This window comes from Sus scrofa, chromosome 5, assembly GCF_054392235.1.
Source record: "Sus scrofa isolate SSC_HxYL_T2T_F1_AM1 chromosome 5, Sscrofa_HxYL_maternal_Yorkshire_Landrace_v2.0, whole genome shotgun sequence".
Lineage (NCBI taxonomy): Eukaryota > Metazoa > Chordata > Mammalia > Artiodactyla > Suidae > Sus > Sus scrofa.
In genome coordinates this window covers 6,910,462-6,930,913 of record NC_139387.1, presented here as the reverse complement: position 1 = coordinate 6,930,913, position 20,452 = coordinate 6,910,462, and the positions used below count along the sequence as shown (strand labels likewise).

The window sequence follows — 20,452 nt, the reverse complement described above, 5'->3', positions numbered from 1 at the left end:
GTAGAAAGCAAGGTGGCTTTCCATGTTAGAGCTGCATCAGGACAGGGTCCCACCTGGCCTGGGAGGATTCTGCTGAGGTCAGGGGGGCAGATGTGGGCCTGAGGAGAGTCCCTGGCTGGGAATAGCGCTTTCGAGGCAGAGGCCACTTACGTGGAGAGAACTTCAGAGGGAAGGTCAGTGATGTACGAAGGGATCTTCCGCCCGGTCAGGAACTGTGCCACTTCATTGCTGAAGGTGTTACAATTGTGTTCGAAGAGGTTGTAGGCCTCACCTCTGTACATGGTGAGAGGGTGTGGGAAGTACATATGAGGGTCAGCAAGCATGTACGTGAAGCAAGTCAAACCAGGTACAGAGGGCGCGGTGAGCATAGGGGAGCCCGAGGACTGTGGTTTCCCTTCTCTCTCAACACTCCAAAAGGACGGCTTGGTTTGCCACTCTGGGTCGAACCAGAGCTACAGCTGCCGGCCTACTCTACAGCCACAGCCACAGCACAGCCATGTGGGACCTGCACTACAGCTCACAGCAATGCTAGATCCTTCACCCACTGAGCGAGGCCAGGGATCGAACCAAAGCCTCATGGATATTAGTCGGGCTCGTTACCACTGAGCTACAAGGGGAACTTCCTAAAAACCAATTTTTAAGGGAAGGATGAAATAAAAACATATGGATCCTACAAGTTTCAGGAGAATCTCTACATTTACAAAAGCAGAGCCCCAGGGTTAGAGTTTTACATTTGAAATTGACTAAACCTTCCTTATTTTTATTTATTTAAAAATTTTTAAAAAAATTTTAAAGGATTTTTGGGAGTTCCCGTCGTGGCTCAGTGGTTAATGAATCTGACTAGGAACCATGAGGTTGCGGGTTCGATCCCTGGCCTTGCTCAGTGGGTTAAGGATCCAGCGTGGCCATGAGCTGTGATGTAGGTCGCAGACGTGGCTTGGATCCTGCGTCACTGTGGCTGTGGGGTAGGCCAGTGGCTTCGACTCCTATTAGGCCTCTAGCCTGGGAACCTCCATATACCGTGGAGCGGCCCAAGAAATGACAAAAAGACAAAAAAAAAAAAAAAAAAAAAAAAAAATTAAGGATTTTTATTTCTTCGATTATAGCTGGTTTACAGTTTTCTGTCAATTTTCTACTGTACAGCAAAGTGACCCAGTCACACATACATATACACATTCTTTTTCTCAATTATCACGCTCCACTGTAAGTGACTAGATGTAGTTCCCAGTGCTATACTGCAGGATAAAGTTTCGTCATTTAAGAGAAAACCTGCTCAAGTGTATATTTCATCCCAACCTCTCTACAAACCCTGTTTTTGATTTTCAGGACAAAATACCTGGTTGAGAGCAGCCTGCCCTGAAACAGCAGCAGGTGATTTTATTTTTTTAATTTTTATTTTATCATTATTATTATTTTTTGTCTTTTTGCCATTTCTAGGGTTGCTCCCGTGGCATATGGAGGTTTCCAGGCTAGGGGTCGAATCAGAGCTGTAGCTGCCAGTCTACAACAGAACCACAGCAACGCAGGATCCAAGCCTCGTCTGCAAACTACACCACAGCTCACGGCAACGCTGGATCCTTAACCCAGTGAGCAAGGGCAGGGAGTGAACCCGCAACCTCATGGTTCCTAGTTGGATTCGCTAACCACTGAGCCACGACGGGAACTCCAGCAGCAGCTGGATTTTAATTGGAAGGAATAAAGAGCTCTTCCTGTCCTCAAAGTTTCAGCGGTAGGTACACTGGGATGGAACGGCAGCCTTGGACAATGCTGAGCTTTTTTTTGTGGCATGGTAAGTGCTCTCCCTTCATCTGTATTCAGCAAATACTGGGCTATTCCTTGTGCTGCATGCTCTGGGGGAAAGGACCTGGTGGCTGCCCTCAGGGGCTGATTATCTCGTGGGGGACCCAGCTGACCACCACCCGTCTCCACTCACCGGAACAGAGACTCCCCCAGGGAGGATAGGTACTCCAGAAAGATTTCTTCTGTGACTTCTGTGCTCCCCACATCAACCACAGAGTCTGGGGGCCCAAGCAATGTCCCTCCCTAAAAAAGCCAACCCAAAGAAAGTCATTAAATCACTCACTCCACTGAATTTTTATTTATTTTTTGTCTTTTTAGGGCTGCACCTGTGGCATATGGAAGCTCCCAGGCTAGGGGTCGAGTCGGAGCTGTAGCCACTGGCCTACGCCACAGCTCACAGCAAACTCCTGATCCTTAACCTACTGAGCGAGGTCAGGGATCAAACCCGTGTCCTCATGGATACTAGTTGGGTTTGTTACTGCTGAACCATAATGGCAACTCCCTCCACTGAATTTTTAATGTGGCTTCCCATGGAAGACCACAAATGTTCTATTTCAACGACTTTCAACACTCAGAACATCCAGGGCAGATGAAGAGTTATTTCCCATTTGTGTCAAGGCTACACTGGCTTAGAGCTTCCTGACAATTCTCCACTGCTATGTGTTGGCGACGTGCTAAGAAATCAGGCTTCTTGTTTCAGGTGGGTCCTGAGTCTCTTGCAGGTAAGACCCCTGACACTATTGTTGTCAGGGACTCATTCAGTTGATAAAAAGAATGAAACCTAGAATCTGAAGTCTCCCTTTGTCCCCAGCATGCCTGCTCAGAATAGGACAACCAAAAGTGGCTCACATCTGACAGGCTGTCTTTCCATGCCTATGGTCACAGTATATGCAGCCAATTTTTCTTGTGGCACACCTGACATCCCTGTAACACTGGGAAAATGTGAAGAACTGTGAGAAAGCTGGCAGATCGGCAAATATTTCCACCGTTCAGTTCCCTTTGGATCTGTGAGGCTAATCTAATGTGGTGATAGGGAGTTAATGGCCCCTCAATACAGAATACCCTCAGCCATGGGTTAACAGCTGCCACAGCAGACTAGAGGAGAGACAGGCCGTGGGGGAAACTGGCCAAGGGGAAAGCAACAGGATCACTGGGGAGGAGAGCTGGGATGGGCTGGGGAGTAAAGGACAGCACTGCAGAACAGAGCTCCCCCAAAAGATCATACATTCACCAATAGCTACTGAGCACCTGCCCAGTGCCTGCCATTGTTCTAGGCACTGGGAGAGGCATGGTGAGCAGGATGACGATTGTAGTCAGAGAACAATAATCTCAGGGCTAAAAGCGACTAAAGGGTTACAATCTGACACTCTATTATTCACTCATATAGCAAACACGTATTGATAACTTGCTTTGTGCCAGGCCTTATGCTAGGCACTGGGGGTTTGATGTGGACAAAAAGACAAGATTCTTGCCCTCATAGAGCTTATAGTCTAGCAGGGAAGGCAAACAAACAAACAAACAATCCCATCAACCAATGTACAACCATGACCTGCAATAAGAGTCTTGCTGGAAAAAGAAGAGTACATAAGTCAGGGGACCTTCCCAGTGCGAAGGTCAGAGAAGACTTGCCTGAGAAAGGGACAGTGAGCTCATCTGAAGGATGGAGTGGCATAACCAGGTGAAGGATCAGGGAGGCTGAAGTCAGAGGACAGGTTTAAATGTCCAAAGTGTGTTCAAGGAAAGAGAAGAGAGGGGGTGGGGAAAGGTGCAACCTGCACAGAGGCCATCCAGAGACTGAGCCCTGATCAGATGGGGCCTTGACGGCTATGCTGAGCTTTCTGGGTTTTACTCCAAGAGCAATGGGGAGAGTTGCGACTTAGGCAGGGGAATACCATGATCAGATGTTTATCTTGAAAAGGTCATTTTGCCTTCCGTATGGAGAACGGGCTAAGAAGGAAGAAGAAAGGCTGCACTGCTGTAGTCCAGGCTAGAAATGAGGGTGGCCTGGATTAAGGTGAAAGCTCTGGAGAAATGGGAAGAGATGAAGAGAGACAGACTGGTTTAAGATACACTTACAAGGAAGAACCGACTGGGTGTACTGAAGGCCTTCTCGTAAGAGGTGGGTGCCAGTGGGAGGAAGACATACAAAGTGGCTTCCCATTTATGAGTGTAAGAGTGAATGGCTGCCTCGCTTTTGCTTGAGTACCTCCTGTGACACCCCTTAGACAGCTCGGACAGAAATTTTCCGGAAAAGGGCACGGGCTTTAGAGTCAGGGAGACCTGGGTTTAGAACTGGTGCTGTAACTGGCTGCACAGCCCTGGGCAACTCACTTTACCTCTCAGCCCTCATCGTTCAGCTTCACACTGAGTTTGTACTACGAATGGGGCACTGAGCTGATGACGGTGGAGGGGAGTGGGACAGTCTCAGCTTAGAAGGAGCTTATACATGGCTCCCTGTGGGGACTCAGTGACAGCTCATTTCACCAGTAACATGGTCAGTGTGACACAGAGGGACCACAGTGCTGTGGAAGCAGAGAGGAGGGCAACTGGCTAGGAGATCTGGGAAGGCTACTGAGCTTATGGTCATCATGAGGAACTATATACACTGTGCTAGAAGCCAGAGCTACAGAGCAGCAGCAAAGTTCCTGGTCTGTGGGAACCCCCGGGACCCAGAGACTGCGGGACAGGGTGGGGAAGGCACTCACCGGTGGACAGCTGGAGATACCACCACTGCCGAAGAAGAACTCATCCTTGTGTACAACTATGGAGGTGTGCCTAAAACGCAGAGAAGAGGCGGAGAGATGAAAACCGGTCTGAGAGACAGCAAACAGGACACTGCAATGAGAGTAATCTCTGCTTAAGGGATACAACTTACAAAGTCAACAGCTTCGTAACACTAACCCAACTGGAGTTCCCATCCTGGCTCAGTGATTAACGAACCCAACTAGTATCCACGAGGACACGGGTTCGATCCCTGGCCTTGCTCAGTGGATTAAGGATCCAGTGTTGCCATGAGCTGTGGTGTAGGTCACAGATGAGGCTCGGACCCCATGCTGCTGTGGCTGTGCTGCAGGCTGGCACATACAGCTCTGATTTGACCCCTAGCCTTGGGAACCTCCATGTGCCTCAGGTGCAGCCCTAAAAAAAGACAAAAAAAAAAAAAAAAAGTAAAACTAACCAAACAAAGGTAAGATAAATACCATAGATCGGGGTTTCTCAACTTTGGCACTTGTTAGTTACATTATCCATCTACATATTCTTTTTCAGGTTCTTTCCCCTTATAGGTTATTAAGAAATACTGAGTGTAGGAGTTCCCATTGTGGCTCAGTGGGACTAACATAGTCTCCATGAGGATGCAGGTTCAGTCCCTGGCCTTGCTCAGTGGGTTAAGTATCTGGTGTTTCTGCAACGTGGCTTGGATCCAGTGTTGCTGTTGCTGTGCCGTAGGCCTCAGCCACAGCTCTAATTCTACCCCCAACCTCAGAACCTCCATAAGCCCCAGGCACAGCTGTAAAAAGGAAAAAAACCCTAAGAGTAACTTTGGCACCACTGACATTTGGGGCTGGATAATCCTTGTTGTGGGGGCCGTCCTGTGCCTTCTAGGGTGTTCAGCAGCAACGTGGCCTTTAGCCACTAGATGGCACTACCATATCCCCGTCCCCTTCCTCCCTGCCAGCTGTGACAACCAAACACGTGGCTAGACAAAGGTCTTCTGTGGGCAGAATTGTCCCCTGTGGAGAACCACTGGGGCAGATCACGTGAGCAGAAGGAAGTCCTTAGACATTCACACCAATACTAATTATCAATTACCGAAATAAAATTCTGCAGGCTTTTTTTTTTTTTTTTTTTTTTGTCTTTTTGTCTTTTTTGTTGTTGTTGTTGCTATTTCTTGGGCTGCTCCCGCGGCATATGGAGGTTCCCAGGCCAGGGGTTGAATCGGAGCTGTAGCCACCAGCCTACGCCAGAGCCACAGCAACGCGGGATCCGAGCCGCGTCTGCAATCTACACCACAGCTCACGGCAACGCCGGATCGTTAACCCACTGAGCAAGGGCAGGGCCCGAACCCGCAACCTCATGGTTCCTAGTTGGATTCGTTAACCACTGCACCACGACGGGAACTCCATTTTTTTTTTTTTTTTTTTTGCAGGCTTTTTAAACTAACAGGAGCAGTTAACCTGGACCATGTTGAGAGAAGAACCAGATGATGTTAAGTGTGGACCTATTTCAGGTGAAGGTGCTCATGGTACTTCTTGCTTCAAGTCAAACAAAGCAAAGGGTCATTCTGGTAAACCAAAACGTCGCAGGCTCTGGGAGTCCAGACAGAACACTGACCTACAGTTCCCTCCAAAATGGAGCTGAGAGCCCAGCCACCGTCACGTGTTTGACAGGGATGGGTCTGGAGACCAGAGCAGGCATGTTTGGAGACACAGGTGAGGTCCTCAGGACTTGCAGTTAGAAAGCTTGATCAGGAGGGGGCAGGACACCATTCTGCTTTTCTTTAGGACAGGGTTTCTCAGCCTCAGCACCACTAACATTTTTGGCTGGGTAACTCTTTGTTGTGAAGGGATGTCCTGTCTATTGTAGGATGTTTATAGCAGCATCCATGACCTCCACCCATCCAGCCCAAATGACTCTAGACACTCATAACTCCTGGTTAAGAGCCACTGCTTTAGAACTTGAAGATTTGTGGCTTCAAACCGGAAGCCACAGATTGGAACCTGAAATGCATGTTGTTTGGTTTTATAAACCAGTCAATGTAGGGAGCCCCACCCAACTTACCAGATGCCTTCCAGTTGTTTCCCTGTGGAGAAAAAAAGAGATTTAGTCACTTGGGACTAGACTAAATGGCTTCCCAGCCAGAGTAATTTAGAACCCCAATCAAATTCATGGTAACACACTATAAACCTCCTGGGGTTCTTTCTAGGAATGCAATTCTCCAATAAGATCCTTAGGTTGTGTTGTATTAAGTAAGTTTAAAAATAATCAGAATCCTGGGAGTTCCCGTCATGGCGCAGTGGTTAACGAATCCGACTAGGAACCATGAGGTTGCGGGTTCACTCCCTGCCCTTGCTCAGTGGGTTAACGATCCGGCGTTGCCGAGAGCTGTGGTGTAGGTTGCAGACGCGGCTCGGATCCCGTGTTGCTGTGGCTCTGGTGTAGGCCGGTGGCTGCAGCTCCGATTAGACCCCTAGCCTGGGAACCTCCATATGCCACTGGAGCGGCACAAGAAATAGCAAAAAGACAAAAAAAAAAAAAAAAAACAACAACACAAACAAAAAAATCAGAATCCTTAGGCAGAATGCAAGATGGAAACACTAATATAGATGTAACCAATTTATGTCTGCTTTTCTTTCCCCTTTAGGGTCAATTCAACTTTGCCTTTTTAATTTCTTTGTCTCATCTATAGAGACCAAGTAAAACAACACTACGGAAAAGCTATTATCCACTTCTTTTTGTTTGTTTTTAGGGCTGCACCTGAGGCACATGGACATTCCCGGGCTAGGGGTTGAATCAGAGCTGCAGCTGCTGGCTTATGCCACTTCCACAGCAACACCAGATCCGAGTCACATCTGCAACCTATGCGGCAGCTCATGGCAACACCAGATCCTTAGCCCACTGAGCAGGGCCAGGGAATAAACCCGAATCTTTACGGATACTAGTTGGGTTCTTAATCCGTTGACTCATAGCGGGAATTCCAATTATCCACTTCTTCATTAAGCATACGTGAAATGAAATTCTTTAGAAAATAAGAGAGCAAACTTTGCAAAAGCCATCCATCTGAATAGTCAATGCATATGTATACTATACCTCGACATGTTGGAAATGACGTGAGGTATGGAAATGCAGATACGAACAGATTACTGCCTTGCTTTTAAGGAATCCAAAGTCAAGTGGAAAAAGAAACACACACACATAACTAACTAAAACACAATGTTGATAGGCTCTACAATAATGGTAAAAATAATACAGAACTACCTTCATGGAATTCTCTTGTGGCTCAGCGATAGGGATCTGGTGTTGTCACTGCAGTGGGCCAGGTCACTGCTGTGGCATGGGTTTGATCCCTGGCCTGGGAACTTCCACAGGGGTGGAGGGAGAGAACTATCTTCAGGAGCTGTAATTCAACCAGTGAACAAAAAAACAGAAGCATGGATGGACATTTCTGCCAGAGGGAATAGTATGTACAAAAGCCCAGTTGTGAAAAAGTCTAAGGTCTTGCAGGGTAAAGCAAAGGGTGCAGTAACAATAAGAGGGCAAGTGGCAGGCAGGGTATGAGCAAAGCAAAGGAAACCTGGACTGGAGGCTGTCCTGTAATGTGGGGTGTTGAAGGTTGTTAGGCAGTAGAGTGCCTTGATCAGATCCATGTTTTTATTTTATTTATTTATTTATTTAGTCTTTTTGCTTTTTCTAGGGCTGCTTCCGCGGCATATGGCGATTCCCAGGCTAGGGGTCTAATAGGAGCTGTAGCCACTGGCCTACGCCAGAGCCACAGCAATGCAGGGTCCGAGCCGAGTCTGTGACCTACACCACAGCTCACGGCAACGCCGAATCCTTAACCCACTGAGCAAGGCCAGGGATCCAACCTGCAACCTCATGGTTTCTAGTCAGATTCGTTAACCACTGCACCACGACGGGAACTCCAGATCCATGTTTTTAAATGGTTCTAAAAGATAACATAAGAACAGAAGATAAACTGGAGGGAAGAGAGGGGAGTGAGGGCTTTGGTCTATGGGAGACACAACAGGTTGAAGAGGAAGGGCAGCAAAAGACACCAGAACATAATCAAACATCACTCACTCACCTTTGGTTGTGATTTCATGGTAACCATTTATTGATTTGCTAAATTACTTTCCATGCTTCCGTGTTTGCCCTGTGACTTTCTAAAGGATAAAACTCTAAGCACTAAGCTTAAGGGTGATAAGCTTATGCTTCTCCCTTTGTTTCTTTTCTTTTTTTTTTTTTGTCTTTTTGCTATTTCTTGGGCTGCTCCAGCGGCATATGGAGGTTCCCAGGCTAGGGGTCCAATCGGAGCTGTAGCCACCGGCCTACACCAGAGCCACAGCAACGTGGGATCCGAGCCGCATCTGTGACCTACACCACAGCTCACGGCAACGCCGGATCCTTAACCCACTGAGCCACAGCAATGCAGGGTCCGAGCCACGTCTGCAATCTACACCACAGCTCACGGCAACGCCGGATCATTAACCCACTGAGCAAGGGCAGGGAGTGAACCCGCAACCTCATGGTTCCTAGTCGGATTCGTTAACCACTGCGCCACGACGGGAACTCCTGCTTCTCCCTTTGTTACACTATTTCTTAAAGTGGTAATACTTTGCCTCTTTAACATGAGATAACATTAGCCTAATTTTCTTTTTTTCAAAGAGATAAAAGTAACCATGGCTCCTCCATGACAACTCATTGATGGCTCAGCATAGTGTCATCAGAGGCAGTTAAGAACATGGCATGGGTTCAGATCCAAGCATTTCCCTTTGCTAGCAGTGGATCTTGGGCAAGTTTACTCAACCTGAGCCACAGTTTCTTCAATACAAAGTTGTAAGCTGTAATAATATAATAACAACATGGTGTGTGGTACACAGAAGTTTGTTAAGTGGTAATGTTACATATAATGGCCTCCTTGGGGAAAAGGGTAAAGACCTTAAAATGATCAAAGAAATTCCACCTCAGAGTCGATAGGTAAGATCTAAGAACAGATTTTAGTATCCAGCAAATTGGTATGAAATGCTGAATCTATTTTACTTGTAAACATTTCATCCTTTGCTGTTAGTGCTGCAAAGCTAAATGAAATAAGAAAGGAAAATAAAATGTAGCACAGTTCTTCTGCCTCTCTTCCAGTTCCAGAGACCAGTCTGTTTTTCACTACAAGACCTGCTGCTCTGGCCTACAAGATCACAAGTGCACAGAGGACTCTGGCCTGGGATTTCTGCAGTAGTGTCCTAGAGACTATGTGGCAGGCTCTGCCTTTATCCAAACTGAGCTGAAATTCCACACAGGTGGATCAGAAACAGAATGGACCAAAGGGGAGTGGTAACCCATTTAGGACAAGCATTTGCAATGTTGGGTTCACTGGGCTCTAAGATAAACTGGGTTTTGGGTTCCCTTGTGGTGCAGCGGGTTAAGGATCTGGCACTGGCAGCTTGGGTCACTGCAGTGCTGATTCAGTCCCTGGCCCAGGAACTTCCACAGGCCATAGGCCCAGCCAAAAAAAAGATAAACTGGGTTGGATTCTCACCTTCCAGTTGACTCCAGAAGACTCTAAAAGGCCATACCCCTCCTTTTACTATGTATAAGATGGGGAGACTAACACTGCATTCTAAATAGAGCTGATATGCTCTTCTGGACTGCCACTTCTAAAAGAGCACATTGTATAAATGGCAGGGATTTGTTACTTCCTTGGAGATATGCAATGATGCAGGGAACTGAACAGGTAAGGGGTATTACTCTCTCATGTGTGTTCCTGCTCCTGCTCATTTACTCTGGGAAGAACATCACATTCGAAAGAGAGGAAGTACAGTATTGTGAATAAGAATATAGGTTCTCGGAGTTCCCATCGTGGTGCAGTGGTTAACAAACCTGACTAGGAACCATGAGGTTGTGGGTTGGATCCCTGGCCTCGCTCAGTGGGTTAAGGATCCGGCGTTGCCGTGAGCTGTGGTGTAGGTCCAGGCTCGGATCCCGCGTTGCTGTTGCTGTGGCTCTGGTGTAGGCTGGTGGCTACAACTCTGATTAGACCCCTAGCCTGGGAACCTCCATATGCCTCAGGTGTGGCCCTAGAAAAGACCAAAAAAAAAAAAAGAATATAGGTTCTGGTGTAGACAGGCCAGATCCATATCCTATCAGTTCAGTCAGTGAATTAATTTTTTGTTGTTGTTGTTGTTGTTATTTTCTTTTTGGGGCCCCACTGAGGCATATGGAAGTGCCCAGGCTAGGGGTTAAATCAGAGTTGCAGCTGCTGGCTTACGCCACAGCCATAGCAATGCAGGACCCAAGCCATGCCTGCAATCTACACCACGCTTGCGGCAATGCCAGATCTTTAGCCCATTGTGCAAAGCCAGGGATGGAACTTGCATCCTCATGGATACTAGTTGGGTTTGTTTCCGCTGAGCTGCAACAGGAACTCCCAGGTGCTATTCTTGGCACTAGGGATATATTGGTAAACAACAGAGACCCCCCCCCCCCCAATCTCCTTTATGGTACTTAAAGGGTGGGGGGATATGTCAATCAATAAATAATAATAATAATAAATACAATAAATCATAGTAGGTTAGCAGTAATGAGTGGTAAATTAACAAAATAAGAGCAGGGTAAGGGTTATTGGTCATTTCAGGGATGGCAGGTAGGTCTCTTTGAGAAGGTAACATGTAAACAAAGGCCTGAAAGGAGGCAAGGGAGGGAGCCATCCCAAGAAGGGCATGCCAGGTGTATCTAAGGGATCTGAAGGAGGCCAGTGTGGCTAGAGCAGGCAAATGATGATGAGAAAAGTAGGACATATGCAGATGTAACGGAGGACCAGATCACAGAGATCAGCTTATAGAAGTTGAGAACTTTCCTAGGCCTGAGCTGTCCAGTATGGTAGTGACCACATGTGGCTATTAAAAGAACAAGTTCAGTTCCTCAGTTGACGACTGTGTTTCAAGTACCCAACAGTCACATGTGGCTGTAGTAAGGGATGGGACAGTGCAGATCTGCAGCACTTCCATTACTGCAGGAAGTTCTACGGGATGGCACTATTTATTTATTTATTTATTTTTTTGGTTTTTTTTGCCATTTCTTGGGCTGCTCCCGCGGCATATGGAGGTTCCCAGGCTAGGGGTCGAATTGGAGCTGTAGCCACTGGCCTACGCCAGAGCCACAGCAACGCAGGATCGGAGCCGCGTCTGCAACCTACACCACAGCTCACGGCAACGCCGGATCCTTAACCCACTGAGCAAGGCCAGGGACCCAACCTGCAACCTCATGGTTCCTAGTTGGATTCGTTAACCACTGCGCCACGACGGGAACTCCCTGGGATGGCACTATTTAAACCTTAGCTTCCTTAGGGAAAAAAAAAAGAATAATAGTGTCTACTTCTTAACATTTCCAAGATTAAAAAAGATGACATATGAAACAAGCCCAGCACAGCGCCTAGCACATAATAAGTACCCCCCAAAAGACTCTTATTTCTTTTAGGCTTTATAATTTGAAAGTTTAATGGCTGTTCTCATGGTACCTTCGTATAGAAACGACCTATTTACATGTCCTTCCCCCTACTAGACTACAATTGTCACAAAGACAAAGGTAGTTTCTCATGCATCTTTGTAATTCCAGCACCAAGCAGAGATTCTGGAACAGAGGACAGAGATGCTACACGCACATTCCGTTTCATTACCTCTGCTGGCTGACACACAGTGCTAATGAGACCAATGTTCTTAACTCCAGTCTTGGCTGCTCTGGCTTCTTATTCAAATGACTTTGCCACCCTGGCACACCGCACTCTAAATCTGCTACTGCCCTCTCTGATGCCCATGTTTTATAACTCAGGAGACAGCTGCCAGGTGTAGATGCATCAGTTCAAACCCAGCCCTACTAAAATAATGAATTTTTGGAGAGAGGCCTCAGAGACCATTCCTGGCCTCGCTTAGTGGGGTTAAGGATCCGGCGATGCCGTGAGCTGTGGTGTAGGTCACAGATGTGGCTCGGATCTGGAGTGGCAGTGGCAGTGGCTATGGCTGTGGCTGTGGCTGTGGCTATGGCTGGCAGCTGTAGCTCCAATTAGACTACTAGCCTGGGAACCTTCACATGCTGTGGGTACAGCTCTAAAGACAAAAAAGACAAAAAAAGTTGTGAGATACAAACCCTACTTTATTCTCCTTGATATTCTCTGTATTGATCACTAAATTTGTCTGTAAGCTGGATATTATATTTCCTCCTTATTCAACAACATCAAGGCACATTTAAGGTCTCATCCATCCATAGAATGATACAGAAACTATAGAAAAAAGATCCTTTTATTCATTCTTTTATTTATTAATCCATCTGCCAAACACTTGGGGCCAACAACACTTAAAATGGACTGAGTGGATTTACATCCTTTATTTAAAAAAAAATTATTATAGTTGATTTATAATCCTTAAATTGAAAGTGCCTCATAGTTATCCTTTAGTAGAGTTGGGGCAAATATTAGCAACATTTATAAACAGGTAAATAAACATATGCACAGTTTGTCCAGTGCAAAAACAAGAAAAAATAGGGTATGACAAAGTACTCGTTAGAGCAGCTCAGGTAGAAATGTCATGAGCTCAGTGGCCTGCTCTCATGAAGATAAGCACGAGGGCCATGGCCTCCTCCACAGGGTGACAGGCATTGTTAAGTGGGACTGAATTAATTAAAAAAAATTTTTTTTGGCTGGGCCCTTGCATGTGGAGTTCCTGGGCCAGGGATTGAACCTGCACCACAGCAGTGACCTGAGCCGCTGCAGTGACAACACCAGATCCTTAACCCGTAGTGCCATAAGAGAATGCCTGATTTAAAAAATTTTTTTTGGTCAGACTGAGGCAGCAGTAGTTGAGTAGGTGGCAGGGGCTTGAGACTGAATTAGGGCACAAGGCCATTTTGGCATGTGAATTGGGCTCAGTGGCTATTAGCACAGTGTAGAAGCAGACTGTTTTCCCACTAGGTCCTCGGCAAGTTGGAGCTGGGTCAGAAGGCTGCACTCAAGGTCTCTTAGCTTGCTGGCACATATGATACACTGATCTTGAAGCCTATGAGGTAGGCACATGAAAACAACGGAAGTCATGGTTATTAGCCCTGTTTTTCATTTCAAATGACAAAGAATGTAGAGTGAGGACCACACTAGTCAGCCTCCCACTGATTTTAAGAGTAAAGTCAGTAATATAAAAGCCAAGGAGAAAATATTCCATCTACCTCCTCATCAACTACAATAATGGAACGTGTGCATAGAGTCAACAAGCTGATTATGGACAGACAATCTTGAGACAACATGCTCAAGATCAGCACTGGCAGGCAGATGACTGGTGCTAAATAAATGTCTATTAATAAGCATAAAGTGAAAAAAAATTAAAAAATAAGCATAAAGTGGATGATGATGATGGAACTGCAGGGGCAGACAGCATTAGCTCAGCAAAAGTAGCCCCAGGTCACCTCCTAGATTCCTTCCCACAATGACAGTGTTTTTTTTTTTCCCTAGGGCCACACCTGTGGCATATGGAAGTTCACAGGCTAGGGATCAAATTAGAGCTACAGCTGCAGGCCTGTACCGCAGCCACAGCAACCCGGGATCCAAGCCGGGATCCCGGCCTACACCACAGCTCACGGCAATTCTGGATTCTTAACCCACAGAATGAGGCCAGGGATTGAAACCCGAATCCTCAGGGATACTAGTAGGATTCGTTTCTGCTGTGCTACAATGGGAACTCCCAAAGTGTTCTTAATTGGCAGTGTTTTAATCTGGTTTGCCAGACTATCAGCAATGTGAAGAGGTTAGCTCAAAAAATAAGCTTATTCTTCTCTGGAACCACTGGATAAATGCTGAATCTATGTGGGAAAAGGTAAAAGCAAACATATGAATAATGTAAGTGGGCCTCCGTGCCTATATTGCTAAAAAAAAAAAAAAAAAAAAAAAAAAAGCCTATTGGCAAGGGGGCCTGCCCTTCCTTTAAGGTAGACAAAGTTATCACAAAATCAAAATGCAATACATTTTGATAAAAACTAAGAGGGTAATTTAACTCTCAAAATGGGCAGGTTTAAAACTACATAATACTCTAGCATTAGGATTCCCTGGAGACAGTATAGGATTCTTTTTTTTTTTTTTAATTTTGGCCACACCTGTGGCATATGGAAGTTCCTGGGCCAGAGATAGAATCTGAGCAACAACTGCAGCTGCAGCAACACTGGATCCTTAACCCACTGTGCTGGGCCAGGGACTGAACCTGTGTCCTGGCAGAGACAATGCTGATCCTTAACCCACCGTGCTATAGCGGTAACTCCCAGTACAAGATTCTTGCTCAGCATAAAAATAAGTGACTTGTGAGTTGTTTTTCTCAGTACTGAGAGGATTCCCTCTTAATCACTGCTTGCTGTTATTAATCAGGCCTTAGAGCAATGCTTTGAGGTAGGTCTGTAATATCCTTCCACTTTCTCAGCTTCTACTGACCGAATGCCAAGAACTATGCTAAACTCAGGGGGTACAATCAAGAGTTCTTGCCCCAGTGGAGCTTCCAGTTTCAGCTGGGGCTGTGGAAATGGACCTAGGTGAGAAAACATGCAATTCTAAAATAGAACGATAAGTGTTATTAAAAGAGATTACAAAAAAAAGAGAGTTTGTAGGGTGTTATCAGCATATGATAGAGACACATGACCAAGATTTGCGGGGTGGGGGTCAGGGAAAGTTTCCCAGGAAAGATTAGACCTCAAGGGTGAGCAGAAGTGGTCCAAGCTAAGAGATGAGGAGAGAAAGCATCCCTAGCAGAGGGCACAGCCTTTAAAAGGCCTGGAGGTAAAAAAGAACTGAAAGGGTTTGGTCCTGAGAGGGTGTATAACAGCCCTTCTCCACTGGGGTTCTGCAAGAGAATGCCCTAATTAATTTGAATGCCCTGAGGTATCTATTGGGAAAATGAGAAAAGAGTCACTCAGATCATTTTCCCTAGGGCTTAATTCTCTTGTGGAACGGGGCTGAGAAAGGCTCACGTAGAGTACATTCAGCATGCGGAGACAGGTGAGAGTGGAGAGAAAAGCAGAAGGATCATTGAGGGCCTGGTAAAGCCACAGTAGTTGTCATTTTGTCATAAAGAAAGTGCATGATTACTAAATTAATTCATTAGACTGATATACAACAGTACACACAATGAATAAAACAAAGCACAATAGGTGGCATTAAAACATTAAAAAAATCCCTTCAGACTCAAATAAATTTTACTTAATCATTAAGCTTGAGTACAAATCTCAATCATTACTGTAATCAATATATATTGACCATTACCTCCGACTGGCTACTGGGGACACAGGGCAGACAGTCCCTGTCCTCTAGGAGCTCAACTTACTGAAATCTTTCTGACACATCCAGCCCACCATGGCCTGTCCTTTCTTTCAAGGCCTAAAATAATTGTTCCACCACTCACTCATTTTTTGGCATCTAATCATAATCTCTTTTGTGCTGTTATTTAATGTTGCCCAGGCACAACATTATATATTTTTAACTAAATAAACTCCTTGAGGACAGAGTTCATGTCTGTTACTTCATCACCATTTGTACCACAGATTTTTATTTATTTTTTGGGCTGCATCCATGGCATTTGGAAGTTCCTAGGCCAAAGATCCAACCTGTGCCACATCAGCAACTCGAGTTGCTGTAGTGACAATGCCGGATCTGTAACCTGCTGAGCCACCAGGGAACTCTGTATATGCCTAAGTCTTTAAATCTGAGACAGGCTTGTAAAGAAAAATAAATGTGGTCTTGGAATATGTACATGCACACAAAACTTCAGATCAGAAAACAATCAGCAAATAGAAAATACCTCTTACCACAATTAAAAAATAAACAAACTTCTACATTTATCTCTATGTACTTTAGCACAGAAAGAGGTCAAGAAATTTAAACAGCAGCCAAAATTATTAAGAGGAGGAACTGAAGGATTATTATAATAGCTAATTATCTTAGGCAAATAGAGACTATGAAAAAAAAAGTACAATCAGGCTGTCTGCTAGATTAGAATGAAAAGGACAATTCTTGGACTGTTTTCATGAAGAGTGAAGGACTGTGGAGCAGGAATACCTTCATGGGAAGCAATTCCAGAAGACTGAAAACTGGACAAGGTAAAACTGTGGAGTCTACATTGTTTGAGGGGAGAATGGAATTACATTGGGCTTTATCTAGTTCCATCATTACTATAATAGACTAGATGGGGCCCTATAACGAGAAACTGTCATAATAAGAGGGTACTACAACTAGATAGAGAACCCAGGCTATCCTACCATGAAGTTCCTCCTCAAAAAAAAAAAAAGACTAAATGGGCAATGCTGATGAGGTCACACTAATCAGTCTGAGACAATGAAGGTTAGGAGGGATGATCATAAATCTGTGATTATATGGAGTTTCTGTGGTGGCTCAGCGGGTTACCAAACTGACTAGTATCCACGAGGATGGTGGTTGGATCCCTGGCCCCACTCAGTCATTGCCATAGGTCAGACATGGCTCAGATCCTGTATTGCTGTGGCTGTGGCGTAGGCCACCAGCTGCAGCTCTGATTTGAAACCTAGCCTGGGAACTTCCATATGCCACAGGTGTGGCCTAAAAAGCAAAAATAAAATCAATCAATCAATATATGATTATGAAAGGCACATACACATTGAAGCCAGATTTTTTTCTCATCCAAATTTGAAACACTTGGCCAAAGGGGCATTTATAAACTTGAACTAAGTGCCTACTTTACATCAATGACAAGGGAACGCATTATGCAGGAGAGGTAGTATGGCAAAATAACTGAGAACATGAACCCTGGAAGTTAGACGGCCCGTGTTCATAACCCACCTCTGCTACATACCAGCTGTGGGACTCGGGGTCACATTTCTTAATGCTATATATCTCAGGTTCCTCAACTGAAAAATGGAGGTAATAATAGGACCTATCTTACCAAATTGTGGTGAGGAATATAACCCACTAAAGTACTCAGAAAAAAGGGGTCTAGCATGGAGTAAGCTCTCAATAAATTCTATTAATATCCTTCTAAAATTCATCACAAAAATCAGGAAACAAATAGATTTCTTTTTTCTTTTGTCTTTTTGCCTTTTCTAGGGCTGCTCCTGTGGCATATGGAGGTTCCCAGGCTAGGGGTCCAATCGGAGGTCTCTCTTGTTATTTTTTCTTTTCTTTCTTTCTTTATTTTTTTGGCTACACTCACAGCATGCGAAAGTTCCGAGACCAGGAATTGAACCTGTCACAACAGTGACCTGAGCCACAGCAGTGACAATGCCAGGTCCTTAACCACTAGGCCACCAGGGAACTCCTCTCTTGTTTTCTGTCTCAGCATCTAGCTGGCTTCCTATACAGCCTCGTACTTATCAAAATTTGTAATTATTTTATTTGATAATTTTTTTAAATGTCCCCTCCACTAAACATAGAACATCTTGACATAGAACATCTTTGTTTATCACATCATCAGTTAAGCTTAACACTGGCACTAGCACATAGTAGGCACTCAATAAATATCTGTTACATGAATCATGAACCAATGACTCTGAGGCCTTTTCTGCTAAAATCAATAACTATGCAATAAAAGAACCAAAAACATCCAGTGTAAAGGGAGAAGCTTTATGTATGGTTCTAGGAAATATCTAACACCTCACCATGACCAAACTAACAAAATGGCTCCGTTCCAAGAAGCTGAGTTCGAAATTGACTGATGTAATCTATTAGTGACTAGCATCTTCCTCAAACAGTGACTTTGTAAATTTTGCTTTCAAATTTGCCTTACTCATTTTAACAACTGGTAATCTAGGCCCAAACTTCTAATAATGGATCACATAAGAATTATCTGAGGAGTTTATCAAAAACACACATTTATGGATCAAAACTTCAGATGGTTCTTATTTAGTACTTGTGTAATAAGGCTCTAGAATCCATATATTTAAAACTTTGCTTACTTTGAACAGAGAATACATGTATGTAGGACACAAGTCAAAAGATATAAAAAAGTCTACAGCAAGGTCTTCCACTTCTGTCCCCCAGGGTTAAGTTCCTCTTTCCATAAGCTACTACTGTTAGCAATTTTCTTATGTATAATTATTTGCCTAAGAAAGCATGTACATAACTGTTGCTTTATTTTTTTAATTTTTTGGTCTTTTTGCTATTTCTTTGGGCCGCTCCCGCAGCATATGGAGGTTCCCAGGCTAGGGGTCCAATCGGAGCTGTAGCCACCGGCCTACGCCAGAGCCACAGCAACGCGGGATCCGAGCTGCGTCTGCAACCTACACCACAGCTCAAGGCAACGCCAGATCCTTAACCCACTGAGCAAGGGCAGGGACCGAACCCGCAACCTCATGGTTCCCAGTCGGATTCGTTAACCACTGCGCCACGACGGGAACTCCATAACTGTTGCTTTAAACATACTTGCGTATCTAAAGAACTGTTCCAACTTCATTTTCCCTATTCCCACTTAACAGGGTATGTTGGAAATGAACGTATATTTCTATATTTTTAACAAGCATCCTAGGTGATTCTGATGTGAAGCCGAATACAGGACTCATTCACTGGCCCAGGGTCAACCCCCTGAGACACATTAGAAACTCAAGGACATTAAAACTCCAAAGTAGCCTGGCTTACTTGACCTCTGCCATCTTGTCTCAGGAACATAAACATTCTCTAATGTCTCCCCAGAAGCCAGGAAAAACTAGCCATTCAAATGGATGTTGCCAAAGCTGTTCAGTTTTCAATTCCCAGAATCCTTTCCTGCCTAGTACCATCTGAAATCACACACCTGACAACTCCTGCATTACACAAGACATTTTGGTATTTGGGTTATAGAGAGGTTTGATCTACACTGAACTAGGGCTGACTTCCTCTCCTGGGGGGTAAGTAGTTTAATGGAGCACTACGGAAACCCTTCCCTTACTAATCCTTACGCGCACAACAGCATCCTATTCTCCCCCAGAATTGCTTTCTTACCATCTGGGCAGAAACGGTGAACTCAGAAACTGCTGAGAAGACGTCAGGGTCAGACCGAACTTGGTGATTTCTTGAGTTCGGGCTCCAGCCGACCCGACTTAGCTGGGCGCCTGTGCAGCTCTAGCTCTCCCTTCCCACCTACCCCAGGGACTGCAGGAGTTCCCTTTTGGCACGGAGGGAGGGCTCTCCTCCGCAGTGTCCCTTTCACCGCGAGGGGAACCGCGCGCCAGGCATCTGCACCATCTCCACACAGCGCCGAGGAAGAAGGAGCGTAGACGGCTCCTCAGGCGACGAGTCAAGGCGCCCACCGGGACCCAGAGCCGGCTTCCCCCACCTCCCGGCTGAAGGGGCTCTGAAGGGCTACGGGAGGGTGTGACTCCGCCATCCTTTCTCCCTGAATTCAAACGTGAAGATGGGCCAGTGGGGCTGAAGGGGCCCAACCTCAGACTCACTCCTTCTCCACTCGGGCTGTTCTCCATCCCGTGGGCCCCGCGCCTCCCCCTCAGCCGTGGCCCAGGCCTCCCCACCTCGGCCCGCCGTCCCGGCACCCTCGCGCCCGGCTCCCGCCCCCCCTGCCGCCCGCCCCATTCCCCTCACCCAGCATGATGGGGCTGAGCCGCCGGGCCAGGCCCTTGGACAGGTCGTACACGTAGAGCTTCACCGGATAGAGATTCGGCGGCTCCATCGGGACCCGTGGCGGCTGGGGCCACGAAGTCCCTCAGGCACCCGGCAGCGGCTAGGACCTTCCCGTACCCGACGGGGGCGGGGAGCGGAGGGAGGGGGGAGACCGAGCCCGGGCCCGGCCTGAGGGGCGGGGGAGAGGCCGCCCAGCGCTGCTCGCGCCCCCGCACCCGCCACCGGCAACGACTACTATGAGGTGACAGAGCGCGGACGGGCAGGGTCCTCGCGGAAGACCGGGCGGGGGCGGGGACGCATTCTCGCGCATGTGCGCGCAGCCCTGACGGCCGGCGGGGG

The 20,452-nt window shown here is 46.2% G+C and overlaps 1 protein-coding gene and 1 long non-coding RNA gene across 3 annotated transcripts in view; both read right to left on the bottom strand.

Moving 5' to 3' along the window:
* DESI1 (desumoylating isopeptidase 1) overlaps positions 1–20,390 on the bottom strand; it is a 24,726-nt gene extending 4,336 nt beyond the window's left edge. Inside the window, exons 1-5 of one of the 2 annotated variants that reach the window (XM_005652508.4) lie at positions 20,075–20,390; positions 6,580–6,601; positions 4,506–4,575; positions 1,934–2,043; positions 151–273 (exon numbers count right to left, since the gene is read on the bottom strand). In XM_005652508.4, coding sequence (XP_005652565.1) covers positions 151–273; positions 1,934–2,043; positions 4,506–4,575; positions 6,580–6,601; positions 20,075–20,162 — 413 coding nt within the window. In that variant the 5' untranslated portion in view covers positions 20,163–20,390. 2 annotated transcript variants of the gene reach the window in all.
* On the bottom strand, positions 12,805–17,030 carry LOC146403099 (uncharacterized). Its single transcript, XR_014803026.1, has 2 exons — positions 14,644–17,030; positions 12,805–14,013 (listed from the first exon to the last, which is right to left on the bottom strand). It is a non-coding gene; the product is annotated as an uncharacterized LOC146403099 (long non-coding RNA).
* Positions 20,391–20,452: the final 62 nt, after the last annotated feature.